This window comes from Camellia sinensis, chromosome 4 (assembly GCF_055761805.1).
Source record: "Camellia sinensis isolate YWXY chromosome 4, ASM5576180v1, whole genome shotgun sequence".
Lineage (NCBI taxonomy): Eukaryota > Viridiplantae > Streptophyta > Magnoliopsida > Ericales > Theaceae > Camellia > Camellia sinensis.
In genome coordinates this window covers 92,306,362-92,324,619 of record NC_138964.1, presented here as the reverse complement: position 1 = coordinate 92,324,619, position 18,258 = coordinate 92,306,362, and the positions used below count along the sequence as shown (strand labels likewise).

Here is an 18,258-nt window from a genome sequence, read left to right as displayed (position 1 = left end):
TGGAGCAGAATAAACACATATTTTAAGGTGCCATGGTCGGAGAGGTGATTGCTTACTATGCTTCATAGTTGGGTTACGGTTTCAGTAGGTCTAGATGTGCTGACTTTTGTAGATTTTGTAGAGGATTTGATTATTTAATCGTTGTGTTGGGTTTGTTTTGTTCATGGTTTTATTTCTTGTTCACTAGCTTAAAGCTAGTTTTTGTATTCTTTATATTATCTTGATAAAGTTTGTTTATTTATCAAAAATAAATAAATAAGTTATGCATCCAAATACAATGAACCCAAACAAACCCAAGTCAAGAACTGTCTACCCTTTTACTAGAAACTCCAAAAAAACAAAAAAAGGCATAAAGAGCTACAAAGGTAAAATAGAATTGCAGTGAAATAAGATACATCCACCAAAGTGTATGACTTTACAAAACAATTGGATGCAAATAAAGCTCATGCACGAAAACCTGAAGCCAATTCTTTTACGTGATTTATTGCATGTTAGTAAAATATGACTGAGGTTTTCAGGCATTTCATATAGAAAGACTTGTGCCCAATAAAATAAAAAGAAGCAACCTTGTCAAATTCATCAAGACACTTTACAGCTTCAGCTATGGCTTCCTGATGCTTCTCATCCCACTTTTTCTTTCGTTCTTTCTGTCCAAGAAATATTAAAAACGAAGCATTGTCCACAAAATTTTAGTGCAAATTTAATGCAAAATATCTACTGATCATAAACTAACATAAGGATTACCTTCAAACGAGAAGTCAACATGTCTGTAAAAAGCTCATACACCAACTTACACCCCACATGCCATTCCCCAGAAGGGTTCTTCCATGACGAATTTACAACCAGAGATGCCCCTACATTCAATGTTTAATGCTTGCATTAAACAGATACCTAAATAGATCCAAAACTACAAACGAGGTACCTGGCCAAATAAAATTATTCAAAAACTGATAAATAAATGAATAAATAAATTCAGAAGCAGCCAAATTTTAAACTAGAGATAGATATAAGTAATGTGATATTATCTTGAAATCACCCTTTCTCCTAGGATTTTAGAAAAAATAAAAAGAAGAGCAGGCATATGACATAAGTCCAAGGAAAAAGGATAGGTTAACAGAAAAGGACAGAATATACAGGGAAAACATAGAATGTTTCTTCCATGTGCTACAAGAAGCATTGTGCTAAAATTGTAAATACAAACATAGCCCCTGTAATGAGGTTGGGCCCATTTAACAAGGCCTTGTCAACATTCTTTAGCAGCAAGAATGAGATTGGGTCATTGGCATTCACCATTCACCCATGAACATTCTAAGTGTATCAGGAAAAAGATTTGACAGTTTGATGAAGCTTGTCCAGCAGAACTTTAGTGCAAAAATTAGACTCACTGGATCACCATGATTTTGATCAGAATGTTTTAAAAAATTTCATTCATTTCCAAGATAAACAAGAAATACAGAAAATAGTCAGGCAAAAAAAAGCAGAGTCAGATTGAATATTGGCCATTTAATTGTCCTCTGCTTATTTTACAAAGGCAGTAGACTGTTCATACCATACCCTTTAGGTGTCAAACACATTCTTTAGCACATACAATACAAAATTTGTACCTCGCTAGGGTTGGTCAGTGGCCAGAACTCATGAACCTCACTAGGAGGTCAAAAGATCAACTCCCTCCTTTCCCCTCCAAATTTACCCCGAAAAAAAATTGCATACGTTCCATGACATCGGCCAAAATCATCCATTATGGTCAACTTGCAGGAATTATATGAATGCATTAGTACATACGATCTACAATGTAGAGATGGCATATGCATGGTGCATGACTCACTTATTTAAGAAAGAAAATTTTATGGATTAAATTACTACGAAACCAATTGTATTAGGGTAAATTTCACTTACCTCCCCTGAGGTTATGACAATTGTAGATACCTCCTCCAAGCTTTTGAAACGACAATGACATCTGCTCTACTTTGGAATAGTGTTTCAGATTCTTCCCTGTAGACACCCTATTTTTGACCGGCCTTAAGACTTGGGCGCTCCGTGAAGAGCTCTCGATGATGAAAACAGAGACCACTCCAAGCAACAAGCCAGGGATGAAGCAAGACAAACCTTTCTATACCCGTTTTGGCCAAAGAGTTTTTCAGATCTTCAAAACATATTTTCAAGATGTTTTTAAGGCATGTGATACCTTTTCATTCATTTTGGCCATTCTTGGCGTTGTGTTTTCCAAAATGATTGATCTATTTTTCAGAAAAGAGAACTTGAAAAGCTATAATGAATGATAAGATAAGGGAAACCTTCTACGAATTTTGGCCGGACAAGACTTGCACAGCCGAACAATTTTTTGATAGCGAGATGGACAACTTTGAGATGGGCGAGCACGTCCGAACAAGTTATGTTCGAGTGAGCACGCCCAAATCGTTTTTGTCCCGCCAAACAAATTTTGGAAGGAAAACGACGGACAACAAATGGACGCCTGAACAAGTCTTCTCCGGCGAAAGCTATTGACATCAACCAAACAGGCTTTCATGAGGTGTCCCTAGCATCTCGGAATATGTCATCCGAATCCTTAGGGATCAAATGGCATATTCCAAGCTCCCCAAGCCTATTTAAACCCCTCATTTTAGAGAATTGGGGGCTGGCTCTAATTTTCTATTTCACAATTCCTAGTTCTAAACTCCTAATTCTATTCTCTAATTAAATTAGTTAATTAGGTAATTAATTAATCAATTAGAGTGAGAGTTGGTGAGATTTGGACATTGATATTCATACACTTGGACTATCTTCATCATCCCTTTGCTTGGAGAGTTGGAGCTAGAGATCTTTGCTGGCCAGAGGGAGCTCGAATTGGAGTTTGTGACCAACTTGAGCTCTATCTTCACTAGCTTAGAGGTAATCCCTACTTCCATCCATGGCTTTCTCGCAATATTCTATCTCCGCTACTTTTTTTTTATTATTGCTGGAGTTCTCTTGAGATCACTGAGATCATTATTGTCGAGTTGTTGATAACTTAGTTGAATTTTCTCTTCTCTCCCTTTTTTGTAGTTGGTAGAGCCCTGTATATTGACTTCGGCCAAGTCTAAATTGCTTTTTTCTGATTTTATTATGGGTTAGAAGCCCAGACATGGTTTCTTCTATAAGAAGGGACCGGATCTCCCCTTTTGAACCTCTTTTACATGAATTTGAGTAGTTAAACTCATCTTCATGAGTAGGAGGAGAACCTCTTGGTCTGTGTTATGCTAATTAATCTTAACCATGCTTATAATTATGAGCTTGATATGATTTTGAATGTTAATTATATGATTATATGCGTTTGTGAAATTCTATCTGTTCACCGAAGAAAGATCTGTTTGATTTTCTGTTATAAAATTTAAATTAGGGGCCGTAGAGACGTCAGAAACCAAAATTTATTGTACCATCATAATTAGAAAAATTTTAGAGCCTATGATAAAATTTAATTAGAAATTGATTCGGATCAGAATAATTAGATTAAATTAAATGAGTAATTATCTTATGTATGATTAGGAGACTTAATCCAAGATTTGTGTTATAAGCTAATCACCACTATATATATATGGAGACATGAGATGAAACTCATCTTCCTTGAGCTCAAATCAGCCAAGAAGAATATAGAGGGGGAGAGACAATTAGAGAGAGAGAGAACACAAAATTGAAGACTTAGACTCAAAGCTTGGAGAATTGAAGGAGAATTGGAAAATTGAGCTAGAATACACTTAGATTCAAGCTATAGGTATGATTGTTGACCTTGATTCTTGTAATAAGAATATGTAGAAGTTGAATTCACCTAATTCTTGAGTTCATGTGAATGTAATTGTACAAAGAAAGTATGGGTATGTTTGGTTTGCATTTGGGAGATGAGTTTTAGAAAAAAAAATTCTAAAAAATTGTTTGGTTTGAGTTTTTCTCAAAAAATTTTCAAAATCACTTTCTCTCTCTTACACATCAATCAATCACTTTTTCTCTCCTCTCTCCTTCTCAATCACTTTTTCTCTCACACACATCTATTCAAATTCTCCCAAAATATCAAATCATCCCAAAATCCCAAAAAAATAACTCTCCCAAAATATACAACCAAACAAACTAAAAAAATTTCTAAACTCTCCCCAAAAAAATTTTCAAAAACAACTTTCCCAAAAACAAACCAAACAAGCCCTATGAATCTCTTTGAAATGGAAAAATTGAGTTTAATTGTGTACATGCATGCATGAATCACCAAGTTGAGCTTGAATTTCATGGAAATATCCTCATGCATGAAGCTATAATTGACATTTTTGGTGATGTTTTATAGTCTGACTACTTTTCATCTCATGCATAGTTTCAACCTTGTGATTTAAGCTTGAATTTGGGACAAAGGTTCATGATTTTGAGTAATTGGTTTTAAATTTCCATATTCTCATGTCCTATAATGGTTTTCCATGTTTTGGCATCAACTTGCAAGCTTTGGACCTTTGAACATCAAGTTAGAACTTTAGACAGAATTCTGGAAAACCCAGAATTCAGCTTGTCCGCTCAAGCGAGGAAAGCCTCGTTCGAGCGTGAAATTGTAGCTCCCAAAAGTTTTGCAGAGATAACACGGTGGCTCGAGCGGACGAATCTGCGCTCGAGCGTACCCTGCCTTGCGTGACTCCTCGCTCGAGTGTCAAAAACCTCGCTCGAGCATAAATTACAAGCAACCAGAAGCTTTGCAGACCAAAAGGGTCCACTTGACCGACCAAAGCTGCGTTCGAGCGGAGGACCCTGTTTCAGAAATTTTGTAAAGGCATTTTATATTTTGTTTTCCGTTCTTTTTCACTTCTAAGCATTCTTAGGCATGCATTGGATATTCCAAATGAATCAAAGAGCATGAAAGAAGCCTAAGAACATTATACGACTTAAAGAACGGAATGAATTGAATTATGACCCAATGTGTTATGAATTATGTAGGGTCGACGCAAGGGCGAATCAAGCACCGGATCACCGTGAGTAATATCCTAGTAAATATATTTTTGTATATGCATTATTTCCTAAATGTTGTCTACGTGGTAATTTCTAAACTTATGAATGAGTATTCTATCCGCCCGTTTCGTGAAAGAATCTGTAAAATGAATGTCATGAAAATGGAAAATGAGCCTAAGGCCGTTTGGTATATTTGACAAGGACATAGATGGGGCCTAAGGCCATTTGGAATGTTTAACAAGATAGACTAAAAGTCATCTTATACATGAATTGGGCCGCAGGCCGTTTTGTATGATTGATGAATAGACCAAAGGTCGTTCTGAATAAAGAATTGATTGGACCAGAGGTCATTTTAAATAAAGAATTGATTGGACCGAAGGTCATTTTGAGTATAAATACGGAAGCGACGCATAGTTATGAATATGAGAATGTTGGACCCAAGGTCGTTTAGTATTATGACATGAAGGACCGATGGATATTGATACATGGATCCATTATCCATTAGACCTGAAATTGGTCTATGAATGAGTATTGGACCTGAGGCTGTTTTGTATAGATGGACCCAAGGTTGTTTCGTGTGCGATGGACCTGAGGTCGTTTTGTACATGAATACGATGTGCTAGACCCGAGGTCGTTTTGCTTGTTATGGTCTATAAATCTGATATGAATGGGAATAATAGTGCAACTGTTTAAATTATAAGTATGACCTATTCATGAACGAATCTCATTCATTAACCTCTTTACTCTGGTATTATTCACTGGGCATTACCTCACTGTTTATATTTATGTATGTAGGTGAACAGCGGGATGTGCAGCCCAGCCCCAGTGAGCGATGAGAAACCATGTTTTGAGAGATTAACCAGAGTCGCCTCACGCAAGAGGTCTTGCTTTTGCTTTACTGCTCTTTGAACCTTCTGTGGTCATGTATGACCAACCTTGACTAACCTGGTGTATAATTTGAACTTTTGTTAACACTGGTTTTGAATAATCCTATGGCATACTTAATGTGAATATACGTATGGTGTGAGTCATTATGTGAATGTATGAATGTTTGGTTAAGCCATGTATGCACAGCTCAACGGACAATTTTAGAAAATTTTCTTCCGCAATTTCGCCCCTTATTATTAAATACGTTTTGATTTTTGACTAAGGCCGCAGGTAATCTCGTGATTACTGGCCGGTTATGACTCTAATCCATAAGGACAGGTTGGGGTCATGACACCTCTCTTCTCATTAGAATCTCCCCCCTCCCCCCTCCCCCTTTTGTTATTTTGGTTGATTTTCATTCATATAGAAGCCTAGACAGGGTTTCCTCCGCGAGAATCAATTAAATCTCCCCTCTCATTATTATTTCATGAATTTGGGTAGTTTATACCCTATGAAGCATGGGTGCGGGTACAAATACTGGTACGGACATGATATAGGTACGCCGATACGGCAAAACCTAAAAAAATAAAACACGGGTATGGCTAGGGTACATCAATAAATTTTTTATTTTTTATAATTTATAGTTTGAGATCTAATCTACAAATCAAAGTTCAATACCAAAACTAAAAGGAGAAATTACAAAACCAAAAGAGAAATCATAGTTCAACAATACCAATACCAATACCAATACCAAAGCAAAGTCTATAAGCTATTTTAATGCCATTAAATAGGAGAAATTATAAAACAAAATTTCATTCTAAAAGCAAGCTAAGCAAAGTTTAAAAACTTAAAGCTTTAGTTTTCACTTCCATCAACTTCATCATTGAATAATACATCTTTCATCTATGGCACATCAAGTAAAGGATTTGTAATTTCAAGTAAACAAGAATTCTCTAATAAATTAAACGTATTCCCACCAATGTCCCATAGCTTGGTGTACTACCGATGTACCCATCAAGTAGTGCGTATTTTGAGTACCCGATATGCATAAAGCCCTATCGATGCGAATACCAATACTCAACAAGCACCCGGTACGAGTACAGCAACATTTTCGAAATACCCATGCTTCATAGTTTATACCCCTTTTCATGCGTTAGAGGGTGAGAATCTCTCTATCTTCGCTAGAGCCTTCTTTATGAATTATTGATGATGTAGAAACCCAAACACAGTTTCCTCCAAGATGATAAGTTGGACCTACCCTCTCAAAACACGTTACAACGGATTTGGGTAGTCCATGTGTAAGAGGTTTAGGACACCTCCTTATCCTCACCGGAGTATTTATTTTAAGTAATGATAATTGTTATGCATGTCGTGTGCATTGGAATGGGTTTCTTTCTCCCTACCCTTACTCTCCTCTTTTATTCTGCTTTAATTTTATTATTATTCAACCACCATGGCATTCACATGTTTAGGTTAGAACCATGCATCTGAGCTCAAATCATTGTATCTTGATAGTTGTGTGGTGTGTATTTCTTGATGTTTCATATGCCATATCGATAGTGTCCGGGCTCATAGGATTCATTTGTGTGAATTTTGTATTTTATAGGTCTTTTTGCATATAGGATCATACATATTTCTAATCGGTTGTGTATTGCTGCACTTGGCTAGAGTACTCGCTGAGTCTCCTTTTCTTCATTCCGTGCATACCATTCAGCCCAAATATCTAAGATCATGCATCGATTTCTAACTCTTTACGTTCATGGCATAGCGTGGAGGAGTACTAAATGAGCCTTTTTCATCTCTGCATCTTGTGTGATTGTTTTTTATTATGTCTAGCATACTACCATGAGACTATGTGCTTATGTGTTATATCTCTATAAGTTCTCATTGTATGGAGGCCTCATTGCCTAAGTTGGGATGGTTCCAATCTCTTTGCAAGTCAGTTATCTCGTCTATTATGAGATCTCTGCTTTTAAAACCTTTTCAAATGGCGAGAGATTAGAACATTCCAAAGTAGGTGATTTGGTCTACACTTGTTTGCTCCACATAGTAAAGATAGCATTAATAATTAGGTTATATGATCATATTGCATTAATAATTCTCATATTTTGGTAGAGGCCGATCTTTGATCAGGTGAGCAAAATTGCCCAATTCATGAACTTCCCCCCTCATACCTAAGCTCCCAAACCAAGACACTTTGGTTGTGACGGACATTGGCCTTTGGCACGAGTCAGGGTTTCCTAGCTTCCCCAAAAGATTAGGTGGCGACTCTGAGTCTAATGATGCAGTCAATATTTGGCATTTCTTGTGATTAGTGGATTTTCTATGGATTTCCCATATTTGGACTCTCACCGGCTTCACATTGCATACTCGTGGAGTCGGACAGGGTCCAAACTGTGCGGGTGCTTCAGAAACCCCTTTCCGAAGGAGGTCCTCCTCCCTGTTGTGACTCCTTTGTTGATAAACAGGATGGAAATTGATGAGGTAAGCATAAATTTATTTTAAAATCTCCACTTTACCCTTCATCAAATTCAATAAAAGATACCAATCTTTTCACACTAACATATAGGGTAAATAACACTCACCTCCCTTGATAATTGGAGAAAATACAGTTAGTTTCACACTTTCAACATAATTAAACTAATCTCCCTTGAGTTTTTTATTCATATAACAATTAGGTTTTTTTTTCATCAGTAATTTATTAGCTGTATGAATGAAAAAATGATGTTGTCATATTTGTTTCTACTAAAATGCATATTTATCTTTATTTATTTCAGTGTCTACCTATCATCTGCATTAGTTTCGATCACTTTAGCCTTACTAAAAGGGAGGTCATTGTAATTATCCCAAAAGTATAGGGCTAACTGTATTTTTCCCAAATCTCAAGGAAGGTAAGTATAATTTACCCTAAAAAATACAAGTCCTCCAACATCACTACAAATTTAATGATACTACACAAATTAGTGTTTTTCAAAGAAGGTCAAACCTATTTTTGTATTTTATAAACACAACAGAAATTATTTTTTTTCCCTGAACACAAAAAACTTTTCTTTAAAAAAAATAACACTTTTTTTCATATAGTTCCAAAAACTAATTTTTTAATACGTGAATCAAATAATAAACCTAATTAGGGAATATTTTGAATTTCAACATTGAAATTCATAACTCGTGTTCTTTTTCAAAGTAGTCACTAAAATTTCTATAAAAAAATAGTCCCCTATTTAATTGACTATGACGTATTTATTGAATTTAATAAGGTGGACATGCGTGCATTGGTATTGAGTAAAATTAAACACCTAAATCACCTAGCCATTTCCGTTAGGTATGATTAACTCTATAATGCATGAGATAGTTTCATATTGAGTTAACATTTGTATTTGTTTTCTACTACCATAAAATTTGTGTTATGCACAACCTAAAAGAATAATTAAATATTCATCTATCTACATATATATATAAGTGAGTTTTTTAACAAAGAGAGTTGTGTGAGCTTCAAAGTCTTGATATCAATTTTTTTATCTTTTGATCATTAACTTTTTTCTATGGTCTGGTGAAAGAAAATTAACTAGTTTTATGAGTTTTATAAAATCATGATATCATGTATTGTTAAAGTATCTATGCATTGAACTTCTTTTCTTCTTTTTTTATACAACTTCAAATAAAAAATATAAAATATAAATAATAAAAAAATTGTATTTATAAGAGACAATAAAAAGAAAAAAATAAATACGTGTGAATAATGTGTATAGCATTGGTCAATTATTGGTAGACACAACAAGAAATGATCAAATCACATCATCATACATTACTACTACAAGAGAGAATAAGAAGAATAACCCTAGCATAAACTAAGGGTAAAATAGTAAACCAACAAATAAAACCATCACTGTCCTAACATAGGGCAACTTAAGGGAGGTAATTGTTATTTTAAAAACCTAAGGGTAGGTATTTGCAATTGTCATAAACCTCAAAGGAGGTCAGTGTAATTCACCCAATGTATTAAGATGAATGCATAACAGATCCACCTCTTCAGATAAGAAGAGAAAGTAATGTGAATGTGTGTACATACTTGTATCAAGCCTAATATGTGACAAGCCCTTAAAATGTCACATCATCAAAGCCCCGCCTGCATGGCAACTGACAAAGCACCACGCTGGCATATCATGTGCCTAATACATGGCGAGTCCTACGGGCGCCATGTCACCAATACCCACCTGCATGGCAGACCACTAAGGCACTATGCAAAACCAAGACTACATGCTTACCCTAAGAGGGAGCATGCACACAAGCCCAAGTATGAAGAGCCCTACAACCCCTACAGGCCCATGATCCTTCTTCATATCTCGCTCCAAATCCAACAACAATATAATCAGGCCCTTGGCGACCTACTTGCATACATTGGACTTGAATTGATAAGAGCGTGTTTAACCTAAGCGAGAGCATGCACACAAACCCAAGTATAAAGAGTCCTATAACAAGCAGTCCCATGGCCCGCCTATAGTCCTTCATACTTCGCTCCAAGTCCAACAACAATATAATTAGGCCCTCAGACTACTTAGATGCATTGGACTCAGATTGATAAGAGCGAGCTCTTGGCCGTCGTAAACATTAAGATAGACCCCTAGTCCATTCACCTACTTGGTTATCTGGGTTGGGAGCAGGACCCAAGCATCACTGCTTGGAATCATCAGAGTCATCAGAGGACCTTGGGCTGGCAGCTAAGGTCATGGGATCGCCAAGATGGTTGTCTTCTTACTCAGTCAACTCCATCTTGATCAGGCTTCGAGAAAAGGCAATAGTGATCTCACACTCATACCGTCTGATGCATGTATGATATGTCGTACTCCCGCTTGCCATGATATGTTGCTCCACTGCCTACCATCAAACCACAGACAACAACAGAGCTTTATATCAACTTCTAGCAGAGTTGGGAAAAAAAAGCCACCTGTCCAATAGGTTGCTTGAGCTCCAATACTCCAGGAGCCTATATAACATATCATATATGCAGTAGGCAGACACGCAACACAACGACAACAATCACAACACAGATTCACAACACACAAGTGTTACACCCAGACACTCATACTCACATTACACTTGAATACACACTTACACACTAGTGTTCAAGGTCTATCACTACCAAACTCTCCCTCTCCAAGCTTGCCTTGGCCTCCTCTTCACCTATGGTGATCTCAGGCCATTGAAGTGCCAACCATCTTCCCAGAGGTCAACAACGGACTAACTCTACACACACACCTACCCACAATGTGTAGCTCATGTTTAGACTGTCCTTGCACATTGGTCATCATCAATCTGATGTAAAGCAAGATAACTGGAAAAGGGGCTAATCAGGAATTCCAAGTGGAAGCCCACTTAGGACCTAGGAAGCACGGATACTCCAAAAAAAGTTTCACACGAGTATCGGATACTTATCGAATACGGATACACATACGATATGGCAAGATACGCATCGGATACGGCAAATAAGTATCTGATTTATTTTTTTAATTTAGGCCTCGTTTGGCCTCGTTTGGCAACATCATATTATGACCTAAAAGTCCAAAAGTCATTAAAAAATCAAAAATTCAATACAAAAAGAGTCAAAGATTCTCTTCTCTCTACTTTTTGCACATCTTTTCGTAAAAAATCAAAAAGTCATCCCAAACATACTAATTTTTTTACCTCATATTTTAGCTAAAAAACCAAAAAGTTACTAAAATAGCCTATTCCCAAATGAGGCCTTAGTATACAAGAGGGATACACGAAGGATACTTGAGGGATACGACACGATACGTGAGAGATATGCCAAATAAGTATCCAATTTTTTATATTTTATATTTTAATACACCAAAAAAGTATCTATTTTTTTTTCAATTTTTGTTCTTATTTTATGTCTCTTCCATATTCTATAGGGCTTGTATTGTCATTATTCAATCCCTTGTGACAGCCCATTTTCCACTTTATTAGCTTTGCTACAAGGGCTGCTCACTCGTGTTAAAAAATCACATTTGTTTCTATTTTTTAACTTCTTTCTATTATTGTTTTATTTTATTTTTAAATTTTTGATATTATAACTTGAATAATCCTTGGTAGCTCGAAATTCACTAGCTCGAATTGGCTCGAAACCCAAAACGACGTCGTTTTGGGTTTCTTTTTTTTCTTGTTTTTTCTTTTTTTTCTTCTTTTTCTTGTTTTTCGAATACAAAGAGACAGAAAAGAGAGAGAGGAGGAGAAAAGAGGAAGAGAGGAGGAGAAGAAAAGAAGGGAAAGAGAGAAGAGGCGAGAGAGAGGAACCATCACTGCCATCACCGGCGCCATCATCAACAGATCTGTGTATACACAGATACACAGATCTATGTAGGTCTCTCTCTCTATGTGTGTGTAGATCTCTCTCTCTCTCTCTGTGTTGATGATGATGTGTATAGATCTATCTCTCTCTGTTCTGTTTGTTGTTGTTGTTGATGATATTTTGTTGATGATGATGATATGCTCTCTCTCTCACACAGCTCCCTCTTCTCTCCTCCTCCTCCTCCTTGTTCTTTTTCCTCTTCTTCCTCTTCATCTGCAAAGAGAAAAGGAAAAACAAACAAACAAACAAAAAACATTGCCCAAAACAACATCCTTTTGGGCAGTCGAGCCACTCGAGCCAAAATAAATTCGAGCTACAAAACGAAACTGCTATAACTTAGTGCTATTGTTATCATTGCTTAATTTTGTAAGCTTATTCTTGTTTTTTAAATTTCCTTGAATATTTGTTCGAATCCTCTGTTATTGTTTGTTGTTAATTCTTTGTCAATATGCCTGGTTATTAATTGATTACTCTTTGATGAATATAAAATTGATATTAAGGAATTTAGCACTTGATATTTTATGAATGTACTCTTGCATTATGTTTTATTTTATACATATTACATTACTAAAAATTATTTTACAAACATATCATCGCCGTACTCGTATCCTACTTTTTTTAAGTTTTGCCATATCAACGTATCTGTATCCATATCTCGTATCCGTATCTATGCTTCCTAGCATGGGACCTTATGCAATTAGTTTTAATGTCAATATGAGACTAAATTTTAAGGGCAAGTTTGGGAAGTTAATAAAATAGCCAAAAGGCCAAAAAAAATACCAAAAAAGCTAAATAGCCAAAGAACTATACAAAAAAGTCAAAAAGATTCCCTTACCTCTCTATTTTTTGCACTTTTTTTCTTAAAAAGCCAAAAAATATCATAAACATAACAATTTTTTTCACCACATATTTTAGTCAAAAAGCCAAAAAAGTTATTAAAATAGCTTTTTCCCAAACCAACCCTAAGTTTTATACAAATTAATATGTTGCCAAAAAAATTTATTTATGTTTTATCAGAATTGAGTAATGAAGAGTAACATGGTAATTTTAAGATTTGTTGTAAACTATGAAGCACAAATACTCCAAAATAGGTCATGTACGAGTATCAGATACGGATAGGCGTCCGATACGCGATACGTATTGGATACGGCAAAAAAATATCCCAACTTTTTATTTTTTGTGAATTTCGGATACGCATAGATACGTAGGAGATACATTCCGAATACTTTTGGGATACATGGGGCAAAAAACGTAATTTTCATAACTTTTTTTGTGGGTCAAACCATAAATAAGAAGTAAAATTGAAAATAAAACAAATCACATCCTTCAAATACACATACACATGAACCAAAATCAAAAAAACATAGAGAAGAAGAGAAATCCAAACCTCCACAAATCAAAGAAGCGGTGAAGCAAAAATCTCTGGTTTCTTCCGCTCAATCGACCACAGCGACAACAAGAACAGGTTTCTCTCTCTCTCATTTTCTCTCTCTGTCTCTCTCGCTGCTCTCTCTGTCTCTCGTTCTCCTCTCTCTCTCTTGCTCTCGTTTTTTGTCTGTCCCTCTCACTCTTCACTCTCATGCTTCTTGGTGATATGATGAAAAATTCTCTTAAGGTAGAAGCCATTAAATTTAAATTAAATTTTTAAATTTAATGTTAGTAATTAATTTAATTTAATTTGCTTTTGGTGTTGACATGTAAGGATGAATGTTTAATTTACTTTTACTTTTAGTTTTGGATGTTTTATGAATGTTTGAAAACTCTTGGCTTAATAGGAATCCCTCTATTTATCTATTTATTAATTTATCTTAGGTTTTATTTTCATGCATATTACATTATTAAAATTTAAAAAAAAAAAAATTACGAACGTACATCCGTCGTAGCCGTATCCTACTTTTTTAGATTTGACGTATCGCCATATCGTATCATACCCATACCTGTATCCGTGCTTCCTTGGCTACAAATGCACTATAGTTTGGGTCATAGGTCATACTATGGGCCAAGTTTATGTCTTTCGATCTCATGTGTGGTCTATACAAGATTTAGGGTAGTTTGGAGCTCAAAGAAACAAAGTTGTCTATTTGGTAGTCTTGGTCGCAGTAGAATTAGAACAAATCCAATAGCTCATAAATATGTATGTAATCAGTCTATTCACAAGAGTTGAAACTATATTTTTTTTTTTTTTTTTTTTCAAGTAGAAACTACATAATTTGTCTCCATGTTAATCCTTTCTCTACATATTGGCCTGCAATTTAACAGCAAAAATCTTAATTAAGTGGTTCTTTTGGTGCTTCCAGCATTAAAATTTCGGAAAGCCATTAACCAATCACTTCAAAACAAAGTGAATTTCCACCTATCTTTAATCTCTAAAACCTGCAAGCTTCCGTCAACTAATCTAGGTCCTAAACCTGCAAACTTTCAAAATTGAAACCTAATTGTAGACCGCTATATTGCAAGTTTCCAAAAGTCATTCCACATCATTGTGTCATCCAACTTCCTAACACCATGGCTCCACCCACAACCATCAGTATCCCTATTTTTAGTTTCAATTGCCCCAAAAACTTAGCAAGGCGTAAAGCCCAAATAATTTCAGTTTGCATTAGCATTTCTTTTATAGGTCATGCTAGTGACTTTAGACTGTCAAGGGGGAGGAAAATGCCTTGAAAAAGTCAGAATCTCAAGGTATTTTTACACATCCCAAAGCACTTTCACTTATTATATACCCTTTTCATACATTTCAATACATTTTATAATGTTCACCAAGGCTTAACATTTTCCTTCTTTTATTTTCATACTTTAGGTGATTGCTGGATTGACTTCTTGCTTCAATTATTGTCGGTCTTTGAACGATGTGCAAAAATACTGATGATTATTTTGTACCTAAGTTCAGCCCTACATGCACTATACCAAAGGGAAAAGTGCCAGATCTAGGTTGAAATGACACATTTGAAATGACACTTTGTACCATGCCCTAAGGACGTTCAACAATTTGCAAAATTCTCACTATTGCACACCATTTAAATAAAGAGCAATGCTAGAGACCCACAAATTCACCACAATGATGTGGTAAGAGAATTGAGTCTTTTATCATTGGGTATGTAACAAATCAAAAGTTGACATCTATCATACCACATCATTGTAGGTCAAATTGTGGGAGATTTTTGTGGGTCTCAAACATTTTCCTTAAATAAATAATAAGGAAAATCAACATGAAAGCATAAAAGCCCAAAGCAGAGATGATTGCAAAAAATTAAGGAGTGTCATTTAGAAGCCAAAAAAAGAACATGAACGCAACTTAGTTATCCCAATTGATACAAGACAATAAACAAGAAGATTACCAACTAAAAATTTTATTTTGTAAGTTTAATTGATTGATATCCTTACTAATATCAACCCTCCACATTCCTTCGTGAAGGGTCAATTAGTAATTAGGAAAAAATAAACCATGTTGACAAGCTTCAAGCAAACATCCATGCTTTAATATCATTGTGCTACAAAATATTCAAAGCAACTTACCTGAAGCTCCGCATAAACAACCATCTGCATCAGCCTTCACGACATTTGAAGTATCAATATCACCACTCCCAGTGCTTAAAGGAAAAAAAATTCCTCTAGTTAGAGCTATTTCAAACAAAAATATTGATTAGCATGTTTCTTGAAATTATCCAAAAAAAGGTACCAATCAATGACATCTAGAATTTTTGGCTTCCCATCTGAGGTAACTTGCAATCCAGCAGCTGCAGGGTCCACACCAGAATCTGGAAAAATAGGCGTTTTTAACAAATAGATATAATACAAAAAATAGATCAATAAACCAGTTGAGCAGTATAGCCCACTTTGATTCACTTTACAAATTGATTTCAAAGCTTTTTGCATTAGCAAAACAATATAGAAGCTCATCCCATTCATATATCTAGGAGCATAAAAACAGATGAGCTCAGATTACAGCAATGATCTTTGACTTCAGCATCCAAAGAAAAAACATAGACATTCACACACGTGCACACACACCAAACATATCAAACATTTTGGGATAATGCTGTACAAATAAAATTTACACAAAAACTACATAGAATGATGCAGCCTATTTATATTTATTCATTGGAAATCAAAAAGCTCATCACCATGATTCATAATCGCAAAAATGTCATTGCCAGAATGACCAAAACATATATGTACGTTTATTATTTAAACATATTTTTTGGGGGAATATATCAAATCAAAACTTCAACTTTATGATTTGAAGCTAGGACACCCTGAGCTGAGAGGGAAAACAGAATAACATAAGTGACATAAGTTTTAATCTGTGAACTGACCCTATGTTTGGATTGAGTGATTTTGAGAGAAAAGAAAAGAAATGGAGAGAAATGTATTTCTCTTACTCGTTTGGATAATCTAAATCGAGAGAAATGCGAAGAAATTGAGAGAAATAAAAAGAAACTCATTTCTCTTATGAGGCTCATTTTCAATCTTCCCAAAAGTGGAGAGATTGGGAGAGAAAATAAATCATTATTTTCATAATACCAATTTTGTCCCTATAAAAATAAAAAAAATAAAATGATTGAAAATATAAAAAGGTTATTTTGGTAATATAACATAAAATAATTTCTTTTCTTTTCTTTTCTCATCTAACCAAACAAGAATGAGAGAAATCACAATCATTCCTTTCTTTTATTTTATTTCTTTCTTATCCAAACAAAAAATGAGAGAAATCACAATTATTTCATTTATTTTCTTTTCCCTTATAACTTAAGTACTCTTTTCTTTTCTTTTCTTTTCTTTCCAAACATAGTGTGAGTCTGAGAGGGAAAGAAAATAATCTTGAATGCATAAAATTGAATAACTTGTTCAAATTTTTTGGTACACAAATCAGAGCAACGAAAATGGACGAAATAAATTCAGTCAAAACACTCGAAGATAAAAAATCGAAACTATTAAACGTTTCTATTTCAGTTTTTTCTAGGGAAACAAACACTGATCAGAGCAGAAAGCTGAGAATTGAAAGACCGTACCAAATATAGCAATGACAACACCACGGCCATCGAAGTCCGGGTGAGCTTCGATGAACCGATCGGCCTTAATCTCTTTCTTCGGCATGAGAGAAGCTAGGAAGGTGGACTCGTTTAGCTTGAAATTACACAAAGCCCCATTGTCTTCAGTAGAATTCACAGATGAAGAACAAGGCATTGCCCTAACCCTGCTACACTTTCTCTCTCCAAAGTTTCTCTCTATTGTTGCTGCCGCTGCCGCTGCCGCTGCTTTGCAGTAGCTTTTGGGGATCAAGGATTAGGGCAGGAGAGAGAAACGGCGGAGGAAATGATTGTCTTGCCCAACACGCCCAAAGGACTTGTTGGCATTTCTTAAATTCCGCTTTAGGGGCGTTTCGATAACTTCGGCTACGTGGTGGCGGTGGATTCCGGCGGTGAGGCCGGCCCAGTGGCCAGGATTTAAGGCCTATTTTTAGTAATTAAAATCATATATTTTATAGTTAAAAAATTAAAAAATATATTATAAATCATTACATTTTTTTAAAATCTTTTCTTAAAAAATTAAAAAATTAAAAAATTATTAAAAAAATTTATTCTCGAATGAGATTAAAGAAAAAAACACATCCCTTATTCAGTCAATGGCATAAATTGTTGTTTGGTACAATTTTTAAGAGATCATTATAATTAATTTATTTTAATTTAGAAACTTATATCAAATTGTTTGATATAACTTTTATTTATAATTTGTTAATCAAAAATAATTTTAAAAAATTAATTATTCAAAATCTAAAAAAAAATCCACCAAATAAGCCTAAGTAAGTGGGTTTACAATGGGATTTGGGTGGTTGTCTTTAGGATTGGGGTAGCGTTTAATTATTGAATATGTCATATTTGTTTTTTGAATGCACCGAATATGTCCATGCAATGTAATTTCCACGCTTGTGTAATGAGATTCCTTGGAATTTGGACTATGGACGTGTCGTAGTGGGCTTTAGATTGGACTGGTGCATGACGATCCAAGAAAATTTCTCACGATGACACTGGTTTGGGAATTGTTTATTTTAGGAAAAATTAGTCTAAAATCTATCTCCCACTTTTAAT

The 18,258-nt window shown here is 35.2% G+C and overlaps 1 protein-coding gene and 1 long non-coding RNA gene across 2 annotated transcripts in view; one reads left to right on the top strand and one right to left on the bottom strand.

Annotated features, from left to right (window-relative positions):
* The window catches only part of LOC114322439 (uncharacterized), a 35,610-nt gene extending 17,991 nt beyond the window's left edge, over nt 1–17,619 (bottom strand). Inside the window, exons 1-5 of the mRNA XM_082923456.1 lie at nt 17,182–17,619; nt 15,849–15,927; nt 15,686–15,759; nt 745–854; nt 567–647 (exon numbers count right to left, since the gene is read on the bottom strand). Of these exons, the coding sequence (XP_082779582.1) occupies nt 567–647; nt 745–854; nt 15,686–15,759; nt 15,849–15,927; nt 17,182–17,356 (519 nt within the window). The 5' untranslated portion in view covers nt 17,357–17,619. The remainder of the gene's footprint in view (nt 1–566; nt 648–744; nt 855–15,685; nt 15,760–15,848; nt 15,928–17,181) is intronic.
* Nucleotides 2,771–6,062, top strand: LOC145824730 (uncharacterized). The gene is made up of 2 exons (XR_014366743.1): nt 2,771–2,889; nt 5,749–6,062. It is a non-coding gene; the product is annotated as an uncharacterized LOC145824730 (long non-coding RNA).
* Nucleotides 17,620–18,258: the final 639 nt, after the last annotated feature.